This window comes from Fringilla coelebs (assembly GCF_963513975.1).
Source record: "Fringilla coelebs genome assembly, chromosome: 4".
NCBI classification, from domain to species: domain Eukaryota; kingdom Metazoa; phylum Chordata; class Aves; order Passeriformes; family Fringillidae; genus Fringilla; species Fringilla coelebs.
Genome location: NC_140032.1, coordinates 825,920 through 841,054, shown reverse-complemented (window position 1 = coordinate 841,054; position 15,135 = coordinate 825,920). Strand labels below are relative to the sequence as shown.

General features: G+C 51.7%; 1 protein-coding gene across 5 annotated transcripts in view; it reads right to left on the bottom strand.

Moving 5' to 3' along the window:
* Positions 1 to 15,135, bottom strand: part of SFXN5 (sideroflexin 5) — a 115,955-nt gene that overhangs the window by 60,414 nt on the left and 40,406 nt on the right. For all 5 annotated transcript variants that reach the window (XM_084204193.1, XM_084204192.1, XM_084204196.1 and 2 more), the window contains exons 5-8: positions 14,151 to 14,205; positions 12,291 to 12,316; positions 4,354 to 4,407; positions 583 to 639 (exon numbers count right to left, since the gene is read on the bottom strand). In XM_084204193.1, the coding sequence (XP_084060319.1) occupies positions 583 to 639; positions 4,354 to 4,407; positions 12,291 to 12,316; positions 14,151 to 14,205 (192 nt within the window). The remainder of the gene's footprint in view (positions 1 to 582; positions 640 to 4,353; positions 4,408 to 12,290; positions 12,317 to 14,150; positions 14,206 to 15,135) is intronic.

Here is a 15,135-nt window from a genome sequence, read left to right as displayed (position 1 = left end):
TTTGTCATGGCCACCCTCACCCTGAAATCAGGGACCAGAGAGGTTTGTCATGGCCACCTTCACCCTGAAATCAGGGACCAGAGAGGTTTGTCATGGCCACCCTCACCCCAAAGTCAGGGCCCAGGGAGGTTTGTCATGGCCACCTTCACTGCCCTGGAATCAGGGACCAGAGAAATTTGTCACAGCCACCCTCACCCCAAAGTCAGGAACCAGGGGTGTCACCCCCAACCTCACCCTGGAGTCGGGGCCCAGGGAGGTTTGTCACCCCCACCCTCCCTCTGGAATCAGGAACCAGGGGTGTTTGTCACCTCACCCTCCCCCTGCCATCAGGAACCAGGGGTGTTTGTCACCTCACCCTCACCCCAAAGTCAGGAACCAGGGGTGTTTGTCACCCCACCTCACCCCAAAGTCAGGAACCAGGGGTGTTTGTCACCCACCCTCCCCCTGCCATCAGAACCAGGGGTGTTTGTCACCTCACCCTCACCCCAAAGTCAGGAACCAGGGGTGTTTGTCCCCCCACCCTCCCCCTGCCATCAGAACCAGGGGTGTTTGTCCCCCCACTGGCAGGCACAGCCGGCTCACCTTGCTCGCGTTGCGGTTTGCATAGTTCACACACGCGTTGTGGCTCTGGTTCAACCACTGCGGGACAGAGAGACGGAATCAGCACAAACCCCACAAAATCCCACCTTGGGGGAGTCCTGAGGGAAACCTCGTCTGCCCTTGGGCTGCTCCCAGCTCAGCACCTGGCTGGAGCAGGGTCTAGGTGTGAGTTGATGCCCTTCAAATGGAGGGATGGGAATTCCAAGGTATCCTGTCCTGAGGGCAGCTCTGCTCCCTGGGATGCTGCATGGGCAGCTCCTCTCCTGGCCCCATCCCCCTCACTGCTGTTGGGTTTTAATCCCACAGAATCCCAGGATCACTGAGGCTGGAAAATCCCTCCAAGGTCACTGAGCCCAGGCTGTGTCCAATCTCCCCTCGTCCCCAGCCCAGAGCTCTGAGTGCCACCTCCAGGCCTTCCTTGGACATCTCTAGGGATGGGGTCTTCCCCCGAATCCCTGGGCAGCCCCTGCCAATATCCAATCTCCCTTAATGTGAAGAAATTCCTCCTGGTGTCCTGGCCAAACCCACGTGCAGTCAGGATGCAGCAGTGCCATTCCAGCAGGCCCTTCCTCAGCTCCAAAGGCTCCCAGAGGGCCACAGGAGGCTCCTGAGGAGCAGGAGATGAGCAGATGGCCCAGCTTATGGACACACATGGCATCAAACTGGTGGGAACAGAACACCTGGGGCTCCCCCCAAATCCCTGGAAGTGTCCCAGGCCAGGCTGGACAGGGCTTGGAGTGCCCTGGGATGGTGGGAGATGACCCTGCCCAGCTGGGGTGGAATGGGATGGGATTTCTGGTCCCTTCCCACCCAAACCAGCCCGGGATTCCATCCCAGATGTCCCCAAACAGGGCAGTGAGTGGCCCTCAAAGCCCTGAGTGACCCAGGATGTCCCCAGCCACCCCTCCCGAGGGACAGCTCCCAGCCAAAGCCAGCAGAGCCCAAACTCGTGGCAGGGCTGTCCCGCCGTGCTCCCGGCAGATCCCGCTCTGCTCAGAGCCTCCCCGGCTGCACGGCTCCATCCCCGCTCTCAGTGCACACAATAAAAAGACATTTGCCATAGAAAGGAGGCTGAAAATAACTCGTGCCTTCCTTTCAGCTGGCGACGGAATCACACTCGTGGTGTGTTTACTATGGATCTCTCCTTCCCCTGCCTGCTTCCTCCCCTTACTCCTAATTCCCAAATCTGAGCGGGAAATCACACCAGCACCTCCCTACACACAGATTGTTTCCCCCAGAGTTCCTGCAGCAGACTCTGTGCAGGAATCCTGGGCTTGGCCGTGCACACCAATTCCCAAAATCCCTGGCAACAGGAATTATTATGTGGGACCCCCCCCCTCATCCCCAGCCCTTCCAACATCCTTCCCAAGGAAAATCCCAGCTCCTCATCCTCCCAAAGGCAGATGGGTGAGTTTAGGGCCAACCCCTCCACGGATGTGCACATGGAAGAACCATTTTCACCCAGACAAAGTGGCTCCAAAATCTGGTTTTTGCTTCTGGCCTGTCCTGCCTCTTCCTTGCCATGGCACAGGAAGGTGGGGGATGAAAAGGGGAGCCCAGATTTGTTTCCAGCCCCTTGCAGGCCCTTCCCTGAATGGATCCAGGCACATCCTGTCCCTACAGCACAGCCACGGCAGCAGTCTGTCCTCTGGGCAAAACCCAGCTCCTCCCTCCTGCCCTGGGCTGTAAGATAAGTGTGTATTTTATTGCCACCTGTCAGAGGTGGGGCAGGTATCTGCTGCTCATGGGGCAGTTTTCTTTATCTCTCCCACAGCCAATCCTCCCTCCAGGAGATCTCTGCTGTCCACGGGCCATTCATTATTAATTATCTTCTGTCCATGGCCAGTGAGTGTCCCTGCAGGGCTGATCCAATTCCATCATCCCATGGGAGATGCTGTGCCCAGGGCAGGAGCCAAGCATTCCTACCTGGATACAATCTGGGATTTCACACATTCCTGCCTGGATACAATCTGAGATTTCACACATTCCTACCTGGATACAATCTGGGATTTCACACATTCCTACCTGGATACAATCTGAGGTTTCACACATTCCTACCTGGATACAATCTGGGATTTCACACGTTCCTACCTGGATACAATCTGGGATTTCACACATTCCTACCTGGATACAATCTGGGATTTCACACATTCCTATCTGGATCCAATCTGAGATTTCACACATTCCTACCTGGATACAATCTGGGATTTCACACATTCCTACCTGGATACAATCTGAGATTTCACACATTCCTACCTGGATACAAGCTGAGATTTCACACATTCCTACCTGGATACAATCTGAGATTTCACACATTCCTACCTGGATCCAATCTGCCCTGGAGCAGCACAGCAGCCTTTGCCCCCTGCATTCCCAGAGGAGCAGCTTTCTCCTGCCCTGCATTCCCAGAGGGAGAGCAGGCCCATCTCCAGCAGCCCTGCAGCTGCAGAGGAAAACTCCCCCCTTGTGCAGGATCCTGCTGCAGCAGAGCCACAGCTGGCACTGCAGGAGGGCTGAGCCCCCATGGGATGGGACTGTGCCACCCTGGGATGGGACTGTGCCACCCCTGGGATGGGATGGGACTGTGCCACCCTGGGATGGGATGGGACTGTGCCACCCTGGGATGGGATGGGACTGTGCCACCACCCTGGGATAGGACTGTGCCACCCCCTGGGATGGGGCTGTGCCACCCCTGGGATGGGACTGTGCCACCCCCATGGGATGGGACTGTGCCACCATGGGATGGGACTGTGCCACCACCCTGGGACTGTGCCACCCCCTGGGATGGGATGGGACTGTGCCACCACCCTGGGACTGTGCCACCCCCTGGGATGGGATGGGACTGTGCCACCATGGGATGGGACTGTGCCACCATGGGATGGGACTGTGCCACCCCCTGGGATGGGACTGTGCCACCCTGGGATGGGACTGTGCCACCCCCTGGGATGGGACTGTGCCACCCCCTGGGATGGGGCTGTGCCACCATGGGATGGGACTGTGCCACCACCCTGGGATGGGACTGTGCCACCACCCTGGGATGGGACTGTGCCACCACCTGGGATGGGACTGTGCCACCACCCTGGGATGGGACTGTGCCACCCCTGGGACGGGACTGTGCCACCCTGGGATGGGACTGTGCCACCATGGGATGGGACTGTGCTACCATGGGATGGGACTGTGCCACCCCTGGGATGGGACTGTGCCACCCCCTGGGATGGGACTGTGCCACCATGGGATGGGGCTGTGCCACCACCATGGGATGGGACTGTGCCACCACCCTGGGATGGGACTGTGCCACCATGGGATGGGGCTGTGCCACCACCCTGGGATGGGGCTGTGCCACCACCCTGGGATGGGGCTGTGCCACCCCCTGGGATGGGACTGTGCCACCCCTGGGATGGGACTGTGCCACCACCATGGGATGGGACTGTGCCCCCACCCTGGGATGGGACTGTGCCACCACCCTGACACACAGGGGGTCAGGGCATGCTCTCACTCTGGCAGGTGTTTGTTTTCTTTTTTTTTTTTTTTTTGGTACTATTGCCTTTGTATTTTTAATTTTCCTACCAAAGAACTGTTATTCCTGTACCCACATCTTTGCCTGAGAGCCCCTTAATCTCAAATTTATAACAATTCAGGGGGAGGGTGTTTCCATGTTCCATTTCAGGAGAGGCTCCTGCCTTCCCCAGCAGACCCCTGGCTGTTCAGACAGAGACCCCTCCCCACACTCCCACCCTTCCCAGGGAGCCTCACCTGCCAAAACACAGTGGAGGCCAGGGTCTGGTTGGGCAGGAGGAGACCAACAACCTGCAAGAGGAGAGATTCTCTCATTATTAAAGCATCCCTGGTTTGCTCTCTGTGCCTCTCCAGGCATGCAAACAGCCAAGCTGATTTCCAGGGACTTGAATAAATTATCCTCATTTCTGGCTCTATTTCATTCCCGTTATTTTTGTCATCCCAGTCGTTATCAGCCTCCTGTCTCTCCGTTTTCCAGGGGTGGAACTGGCTGATGTCACTGCCCCTGAAAGCTCTGCACCTTTAATTATCATCATTAATAATCACCTGCTTGTGATACACCCTGAAAATGCCCTGGCAGCTGGCACTGCCCAAAGGCCCTGTGAAAACCCAAACAATTCCCTACTCCAGGTGTCTCTGGAGGGAAACACAAACCCTGCACAGAGGCAAGAGTTCAAAGCTGTCCCTCCTGGCAGGGATCTCATTTTCCTTTGGCACATTCCCTCCTTGGGGTACCAGGAAAAAAACCTCTGGAATCCGAGGACAGCAGAGCCACCTGGGAGCCCTTTGCCCCTTTTTGGGAGCCTGGGACTTATTTTCATTAAATTTATTTTCATTAATTATGCTTTTTTAGTATATCACTGTCCCCTCGAGGCTTGGGGCAGCCCAGCCCAGCACATCTGGCCAGATGTTCCCTGCTGGGGCCTGCTCTGGGACACCTGAGGCTCTGCAAGGTCACCCCTGCAGCACCTGAGGGCACACAGGTGTGTCCTGGGCCTGGGCTGTCCTTGGGCCGTGTCTCAGGGCACCACAGGGACACAGCTCTGCAAATCCCATCCCTGACACACCACATGCCTGCCTTAGGGCCAGCTTTCCTGCTCTAAAACAGGGGGGTTTTTTCTTGTTTGAGGGCCATTTTTCCTGCTTTAAGGCAGTTTTTCTTTCCTTAGGACGATCTTTCCTGCTTTAGGGACATTCTTCCTGCTATAGAGCCATTTTTCTTATTTTAGGGCCATTTTTTACCAGTTTAGGGCATTTTTTCCCCTCCTGCTTTAGGGACATTTTTCCTGCTATAGACCCATTTTTTTCCTCCAGTGTTAGGGTGATTTTTCCTGGTTTAAGGCAGTTTTTCTTGTTCTAGGGCCATGTTTCCTGCTTTGGGGCCACATATCTCGCTTTAGGGCCAATTTTTCCTGGTTGAGGCCATTGAAAGCTGAAGAAGAGGAAAGGGATGCAGGCAAGGGGGTCCCAGCCCCACAAGCACAGCCAGGACAAAGAATTCCCAGGCAGAACCAGGCAGGGTCAGCAAGCCCTGCCACCCTTGCCCTGTGCCCCCAGCACCCCACGCTCCTGGAGGTGATTTCTGCCCGCAGAACCCCAGGAACTCAAAGGCTCAGCACCTCTTTAACTCCACACCTTCCCTCCAAAAGCTGGGAGCTCCTCCCCACCCTCAGAGCTTCCCCAGAGCCCCCTCCCAGCCCGCTCCAGGAGTTTGGGAAGGGATGGGATGGGATGATGGAGTCCTGTCCTGCCAGGGCTGAGCTGGAGCCATCCCCAGGACGGAGGGAACGGCGCCCAGCCAAGGGGGCTTGGGCGGCCTCGCTGCCTTCCCATCTCCTCTCCCTTCTCCTCCTCCTCCTCCAGCTTTTCCTCCCACTCCCGTGGAGTTGCAGGGACTTTGTTCCCTGGCCCGGAGCCAGCTCCCACTAATTTACGGCTCAGTTCCCCCCACGCGGAGCTCGGCATTAATTAACGCAGCCCCAAACGAAGCCCCCCTAACCCCCAGCCCGGCCCCTGGTGCCCCCAAACCAGGGAGGGGACGGGGCTGGGGAGGAACAGGGCCAGGCAGAGGCTGGGGCTGAGCGCCGGGGGAAAATTCCGGCGGGAAAATAAATAAATAAAGAAAAAAAAGAGCACCCAAAATCTGTATGACTGAAAGAGGCACGTTTAAATGCAAACTCTCCATATGTGCAAGAGTCTGTCAAGAAATGTACAATTTCACTTTTAATTACTGTCAGGGGAAAAAATAACTAAGAAGGAAAACAAAATATAAAAAAAAAAAAGCTCCTAAACACTGGCGAAGTGTCAGCGACAGAATTTAATTGGTGATCAGGTGTGAGGGGCCCTTGGTGGCCCGAAGCCACCCCGTGGACATCAGGGAGCTCTGAGCAGCCCCAGCTCAAACCCCAAATCCTGCCTGAGGTGGGACGGCCACTGAAGCCCCAAATTCCCACCTGGGTCCACAGAGGTTCCTAAAACCTCCCCCAGACCCCAGTTTTGGGTGGCTGGGGGAAATCAGGTGCTGAAAGCTGTGCTGGCAGCAGGACTCTGCCCTCGAGGCCAAGTTGGAGCTGAATTTCCTAAGGGTGGAGAAATCTTCCCCCCAGAGGAGGAAACAGCAGCCCCGGGAAGAGGCTCCAGCCCAGCAGCTGCTCCGCAGGGGAAGGATTGCAGGGGCTGGATCCTGTCCCTGCTGGGCTGGAAATGGGGACAGGGCAGAGCCAAAGGGGCACAGCCCCCAGAGCCCAGGCTGTCCCCCTGCTCTGCTGTGGGATCAGCCCCAAACCCAAAAGGATGGAAATGGGGACAGGGCAGAGCCAAAGGGGCACAGCCCCCAGAGCCCAGGCTGTCCCTCTGCTCTGCTGTGGGATCAGCCCCAAATCCAGGCTGGAAATGGGGACAGGGCAGAGCCAAAGGGGCACACACTCCCCCAGAGCCCAGGCTGTCCCTCTGCTGTGGGATCAGCCCCAAATCTGGGCTGGAAATGGGAAAAGGGAAAAGGGCAAAGCCAAAGGGGCACAGCCCCCAGAGCCCAGGCTGTCCCCCTGCTGTGGGGTCAGTCCCAAACCCAGGCTGGAAATGGAAAAAGGGCAAAGCCAAAGGGGCACAGCCCCCAGAGCCCAGGCTGTCCCTGTGCTGTGGGATCAGCCCCAAACCCAAAAGGATGGAAATGGGAAAAGGGCAGAGCCAAAGGGGCACAGCCCCCAGAGCCCAGGCTGTCCCTCTGCTCTGCTGTGGGATCAGCCCCAAACCCAAAAGGATGGAAATGGGGACAGGGCAGAGCCAAAGGGGCACAGCCCCCAGAGCCCAGGCTGCCCCCCTGCTCTGCTGTGGGGTCAGCCCCAAACCCAGGCTGGAAATGGGGACAGGGCAGAGCCAAAGGGGCACAGCCCCCAGAGCCCAGGCTGTCCCCCTGCTGTGGGGTCAGCCCCAAATCCAGGCTGGAAATGGGGACAGGGCAAAGCCAAAGGGGCACAGCCCCCAGAGCCCAGGCTGTCCCCCTGCTGTGGGGTCAGCCCCAAATCCAGGCTGGAAATGGGGACAGGGCAGAGCCAAAGGGGCACAGACTCCCCCAGAGCCCAGGCTGTCCCCCTGCTCTGCTGTGGGGTCAGCCCCAAACCCAAAAGGATGGAAATGGGGACAGGGCAAAGCCAAAGCTGCCCAGTCCCCCCGAGCCCAGGCTGTCCCTCTGCCTTGGGATCAGCCCCAAACCCAAAAGGATGGAAATGGGAAAAGGGCAAAGCCAAAGCTGCCCAGTCCCCCAGAGCCCAGGCTGTCCCTCTGCTCTGCTGTGGGGTCAGCCCCAAACCCAAAAGGATGGAGAGGCCAAGGCCAGGGCAGGGCCTTGGGGAGAAGGAACATTCCCGGGATTTGGGATTTGGGATCTGGAGGTGTCAGGGGAGCCGTGCCACGACCCCATTATTCCCCCAAAGCCCTAATCCCTGCACAATGAGCTGGCCCAGAGTGGATTATCCTGCAGGGAGCACCCCGGGGAGGGGATGGCCCTAAACTGCTCATCCCCAGCCCGCTCACGGCTCGGGGCGCGCGGCTGACCCCAAACCCCGCCTGGGGACGGGCACAGACCCTCCCTGGGGACAAGGACGGCCCAGCCCGAGCCTCTCTTGAGGAAATCCCATCCCCCTTTGTGGAACACAAGACTCAAACTGTTTTTATGCTGGAGCAGGCTGCCAATTTTGTCACTAAATTTCACAGATCGATTGGCATAAATGTTACATTTTAATTTTAACATTTGAAACGTTTGGGTTTTTTTTTTTTTTTTTTTCTAAATGACAAGAGGTTCCAGTTTATCCTTTACAGCTCCTGAAATTGGGCTCATCTGACAGCTCTCGGCTCCTCTGACAGCTCTGGATTGGGGCCGATTTCATTGTCAATTTGATCGTTAACTCGTTTTTGTTTAACCTTTTCTTTTAAAATGCCCCACACAAAGTTCCCACCGAGGCTTTGCCCACCACAACAAACAGCAGCAGCCCTGCTGAGCCCCTCCTAGGGGAAGGGGCCAGCCTTGAGCCAGGCCTAGAGCAGCCTGGGTTCAGGAGATTAAATTTCGTGTATTTTGCTCCTCCGGCCGTTTCAATGGGCCGAGAAGCTGAAGCAGGAGTGGTGGCTTTGAGGATAAAGTGCCTCTTGACTCTGATTTTTCTGGGGCAAAGTGTGCCTCAGCTTCCCACAAAACTGGGCTAAATGAACCCTTCCTGTTTGGGTGAGCTGACGTTCCAGCAGGAGGAGAACAGGCAGGATTCTCTCCCTTCTGCCTTTGGCCAAGGAGAGCACCCAAACACTCTCAGAATTCCCCAAACAAGGAGAAATCACCCTCAGGCACAGCCTCAGGAGGCTAATTAACCCTACCCATGTTCAAGGTTATTTATCTGCTATTGAGGATATTTTTCTATCAATATATTGAGGTTATTTTTTATTAAACATCAGGTTATTGATGAATTAACCCAAGCCCTATTCAAGGTTATTTATGTCCTGTTGAGGTTATTTGTCTATTAATATATTGAGGTTGTTTTGTATTAAATATCAGGTTATTGATCAATTAACCCAACCTCTGTTTGAGGTTATTGATCAATTAACCCAACCTCTGTTTGAGGTTATTGATCAATTAACCAACCCCTGTTTGAGGTTATTTATCTACTGTCGAGGTTATTTATTTATTCATATGGAGAGGTTACTTTGTATTATCTCTCAGGTTATTATGAATTAACCCAGCCTCTGTTTAATTATCTACTATTGAGGTTATTTATTTATTCATATGGAGAGGCTATTTTGTATTAAATATCAGGCTATTGATGAATTAACCCAGCCTCTGTTGGAGGTTATTTATCCATTTAAAATCGTTCCCACAACCTCCCTCAGCACCTTCATCTCTCCCCTTTCCTCTTCATCTTTGGGATAATTAACCCAAACGAGAGCACCCAGCACTGCCTGGCCGAGCTGGAGCTCCTCACATTGGGAACAGACCCTCCAACCACAGAAATGCAGAATAAAAGTGTCCAAAAATGAAATCTGAGACTTGCAGGAGTTGCATTTTGCCAGCAACGAGTTCAGCTTTGCAGAGGGAAAAAGAAGGTGCTGAGGGAGGTTGTGGGAAGGATTTTAAATGGATAAATAACCTCAAACAGAGGCTGGGTTAATTCATCAATCACCTGACATTCCATACAAAATAACCTCTCCATATGAATAAATAATAACCTCAATAGCAGCTAAAAACCTCAAACAGAGGCTGGGTTAGCTCATCAATAACCTGATAGATAGCAGACAAATAACCTGAATATATTAAAAAATAAATAACCTCAATAGTAGACAATTAACCTCAAACAGAGGCTGGGCTAGTTCATCAATAACCTGATATTTAATAAAAAAAACCCTCAATATATCGATAGAAAAATCACTTCAGTAGTAGATCAATAACCTTGAATAGGGATTGGATTGATTCATCAATAACCTGATAGATAATAGATAAATAACCTCAATATATTGATAGATACTTCAGTAGTAGATAAATAACCTTGAATAGGGGTTGGATTGATTCATCAATAACCTGATAGATAATAGATAAATAACCTCAATATATTGATAGAGAAATAACCTTGATAACAGATAATTAACCTCAAACAGAGGCTGGGTTAATTCATCAGTAACCTGATATTTAATATCAAATAACCTCTCCATATGAATAAATAAATAACCTCAATAGTAGATAAATAACCTCAAACAGACGTTGGGTTAGTTCATCAATAACCTGATAAATAACAGATAAATAACCTCAATTTATTAAAAAATAAATAACCTCGATGATAGATAAATAACCTTGAATAGGGGTTGGATTAATTCTTCAATAACCTCAACAGATATGATAGATAATAATAGATAATAGATAAACAACCCAAATATATTGATAGAAAAATAACCTCAATAATAGATCAATAAAGAACCTCAGAGGTTGTGTTAATTCCTAAAGAACCTCATAAACAGTAGATAAATAACCTCAATATATTAATGGATAAAACCCCCTTAATAATAAATAAATACCCTCAGCCAGAGGCTGGGTTGATTCATCAGTATTCTCATATAGAATAGATAAATAACCTCAATATATGAACAGATAAATACCCTCAACCAGAGGTGGGGTTAATTCATCAATAACCTGAGAGATAAGAGATCAATGTCCTCAATACATTCATAGATAAAACCCCCTCTAATAGATATTGTAGATATTGATGAATTAACCCAGCCTCAAACAGAGGTTGGGTTAATTCATCAATAACCTGATAATTAATAGATAAATATCCTCAATACATTAATAGACAAATACCCTGAATACATTCATAGATAAAACCCCTCAAACAGAGGTTGGGTTAATTCATCAATAACTTGATAATTAATAGATAAATATCCTCAATACATTAATAGACAAATACCCTGAATACATTCATAGATAAAACCCCTCAAACAGAGGTTGGGTTAATTAGTCAATAACCTGATAATTAATAGATCAATGCCCTCAATACATTAATAGATAAAACCCCCTCAAATAGATATTATAGATATTGATGAATTAACCCAGCCTCAAACAGAGGTTGGGTTAATTCATCAATAACCTGATAATTAATAGATAAATATCCTGAATACATTCATAGATAAATACCCTCAATACATTAATAGATAAATACCCTCAAACAGAGGTTGGGTTAATTGATCAATAACCTGATATTTAATAGATAAATACCCTCAATACATTAATAGATAAATACCCTCAAAGAGAGGTTGGGTTAATTAGTCAATAACTTGATAATTAATAGATAAATATCCTCAATACATTCATAGATAAAGCCCTTCAAACAGAGGTTGGGTTAATTAGTCAATAACTTGATAATTAATAGATAAATACCCTCAATACATTCATAGATAAAACCCCTCAATAACTGGAATGGGGAAGGTGGGGATGCTGTGGGAATGGCACGAGGTGCTGAGCTGGAGTGTGCAGAATTGTGCTCAGCAATCATTCCCTGGTGCAGAATTGTGCTCAGCAATCATTTCCTGGCACAGAATTGTGCTCAGCAATCATTTCCTGGCACAGAATTGTGCTCAGCAAACATTTCCTGACACAGAATTGTGCTCAGCAATCATTTCCTGGCACAGAATTGTGCTCAGGAATCATCTCCTGGTGCAGAATTGTGCTCAGCAATCATTTCCTGGCACAGAATTGTGCTCAGGAACCATTTCCTGGTGCAGAATTGTGCTCAGCAATCATTTCCTGGTGCAGAATTGTGCTCAGCAATCATTTCCTGGCACAGAATTGTGCTCAGGAATCATTCCCTGGTGCAGAATTGTGCTCAGCAATCATTTCCTGGCACAGAATTGTGCTCAGGAACCATTTCCTGGTGCAGAATTGTGCTCAGCAATCATTTCCTGGCACAGAATTGTGCTCAGGAATCATTTCCTGGTGCAGAATTGTGCTCAGGAATCATTTCCTGGTGCAGAATTGTGCTCAGGAATCATTTCCTGGTGCAGAATTGTGCTCAGGAATCATTTCCTGGTGCAGAATTGTGCTCAGGAATCATTTCCTGGTGCAGAATTGTGCTCAGCAATCATTCCCTGGTGCAGAATTGTGCTCAGCAATCATTCCCTGGTGCCCACAACCAAATACTTACGATGGGGGTTCCAAAGGGGATGTAACCTGTGGGGGGAAAAAAAAAATTAATTAATGAATTTGAATAAATGTCCCAGTTCAGGGACTCCTGGCACAACCAGGTGCCCCCCCTGCCACCAGCCTGGGACATCCTGGAGCTCCACCTGATGCTCCAACCCACGACTGCAGCCCCTTCCTGGTTTTCCCATCCTTTATTTTTGCTTCTCAAGCTCTCCCAAGTCTTTTCCTCGAGTTTTATTGAGCACCACAGAAATCAAACGCTTCACATCCCCCCTGCTGTGGCTGCCAATTCCTGTGCTAATTATAATTCATCTCCCTGACTTCCAGGGGAGGTCTCAGAGCCTTTCCCCAATATCACTGAATGCACTTCCTGCCTCCAATTCACAGCCAAGAAGGGCAAAGACCCGAGAGAAGGAAAAAACTGGGAGACAAATTCAGGACGAGGCAGCAAAGCAGAGGGTGCTGGTTTCTCCCCCCTTCACCCTCAGCATCATCCCCCAAAGCACAGAGCACAAACCCCCAGCCCTGCTCACTTCCCCTGTGCCCAATTCAGGGGATGGTGTACCCAAACCCATGGGAAAGGTCCTGTTTGTTCCAATAAATCTGCTGGGAAAGCACCAGGGCTGCCCTGGCATTCCCAGAAAAGCTGCTGGGTGCCTGAGCATGGGGGGGAAACCCCAAAGAGGGTTTTTTATTTAATTTTTAATCATTAAACAGCTCACTAAGGCACAGAGGAGCGGATCCTTCCTGGAATCCCAGTGCTGGGGCCATTAGATGTCATAACCCATGGAAAACAGGGATCATCCCATTCTTTCCTGGAGAATAAACCCCCAGCCCCCTCCTCTTCATCCAGGGAGGAAGGATCAGCTGCTGACCTGGATTTTACACCCCTGAAGTCGTGAGCAGCAAGATTTGCCATTTCCTGCAAGGTTAAAATGCTCCCAATAGTGACAGACCCCTCAAAAATGCCAGAAAAGGCCCTGGCTGGGCTTCAGGTAAAATAGGAAGTGCCTGTCACCTCCACCAGGAAGGGAAAGAGAAAGGAGAAAGGAAAGGAAACAGAAAGGGGGAAAAAGGAAGGGGGGAAAAGGAAAGGGGGAAAAGGAAAAGGGGAAAAAAGGAAAGGGAAAGAAAAGGAAAGGGAAAAAAAAAGAAAGGGGAAAGGAAAAGGAAAAAGGAGAAGGAAAAAATAAAAAGGGAAAATAAAAAGGGAAAATAAAAAGGGAAAGGAAAAGGGAAAGGGGAAAAAGGAAAGGGGAAAGGAAAAGGAACAGAAGAAAGGAGAAGGAAAAGGAGAAGAAGAAGGAAAAGGAAAAGGAAAAGGAAAAGGAAAAGGAAAAGGAAAAGGAAAAGGAAAAGGAAAAGGAAAAGGAAAAGGAAAAGGAAAAGGAAACAGGAAAGGAGAAAAAAAGGAAAGTGAAAAAAAAGGAAAGGGGGAAAAAGGAAAGGGGGAAAAAGGAAAGGGGGAAAAAGGAAAGGGGGAAAAAGGAAAGGGGGAAGAAAGGAAAGGGGGAAGAAAGGAAAGGGGGAAGAAAGGAAAGGGGGAAGAAAGGAAAGGGGGAAGAAAGGAAAGGAAAAAGGAAAAAAGAAAAAAAGGAAAAAAGGAAAAAAGGAAAAAAGGAAAAAATGAAAAAAGAAAAAAAGAAAAAAGGAAAAAAGGAAAAAAGGAAAGGAAAGAGTGAACTATTAAGAACTAAACCTCCCAGTGGAATTTAGGATCCTCATTTTCCTGGCCTGCCAAAGGATTTTGGTGCAGGAATTCCTTCCTGGTCGTGGTCTAACTGCTGCCAAGGTCAGTTCCAGCAGGGGAGAGCCCCACCCCAGCCCTTTGCCAGTCTCAGGGGAGGGCGGCGCGGCGTACCTGACATGCGGAAGGGCATGAAGATGGTCTCGTTGGTGTCGGGGTGGATGATGGCCTGCAAAAGCGTCCCAGAGAGACACGGTGAGGGCACGGGGCACGGGGCACAGGGCACAGGCATGGGGCACGGGGCACAGGGCACAGGGCACGGGGCACAGGGCACAGGGCACAGGGCACAGGCACAGGGCACAGGGCACAGGGCACGGGGCACAGGCACAGGGCACAGGCACAGGGCACAGGGCACGGGGCACAGGGCACGGGGCACAGGGCACAGGGCACAGGGCACGGGGCACGGGGCACGGGGCACGGGGCACGGGGCACGGGGCACGGGGCACGGGGCACGGGGCACGGGGCATGGGGCACGGGGCACAGGGCACAGGGCACGGGGCACGGAGCACGGGGTACGGGGCACAGGGCACAGGGCACGGAGCACGGGGCACAGGGCACAGGGCACAGGGCACGGGGCACAGGACACGGGGCACAGGGCACAGGGCACGGAGCACGGGGCACAGGGCACAGGGCACAGGGCACGGGGTACGGGGCACAGGGCACAGGGCATGGGGTACAGGACACAGGACATGGGGCACAGGGCACAGGCACGGGGCACAGGGCATGGGGCATGGGGCACAGCACAGCCACCCCTCAGCTCCAGCCCCTCCTGTGGCCACCGAGCCCCCGGGACATGCCCAGACTCTCCTCGCTTCCACCAAAGGCACTCTGGGCTCTGCAGCCTCCACAAAAGCCCTCCCAGCGCTGCCCTCCCCTCTCCCGAAGTAACTAATGACATTAAATCAAAAGTTTTAATTAATTTCAGTCATTTAGGGGGAAATCACTGGCCCTCAGGTACACGGAGCGGCTCTGTGCCCCCCGGAGGCGCCCACAGCTGTAGCTGAGCCCCAGGAAAGGCAGGGAGGGAGGGAGGAGGAGGAGGATTTCTGTCCCTGCCTGCTCCCAGCACCTCCACTGGGGCTGGAATGCGCTGGGCAGC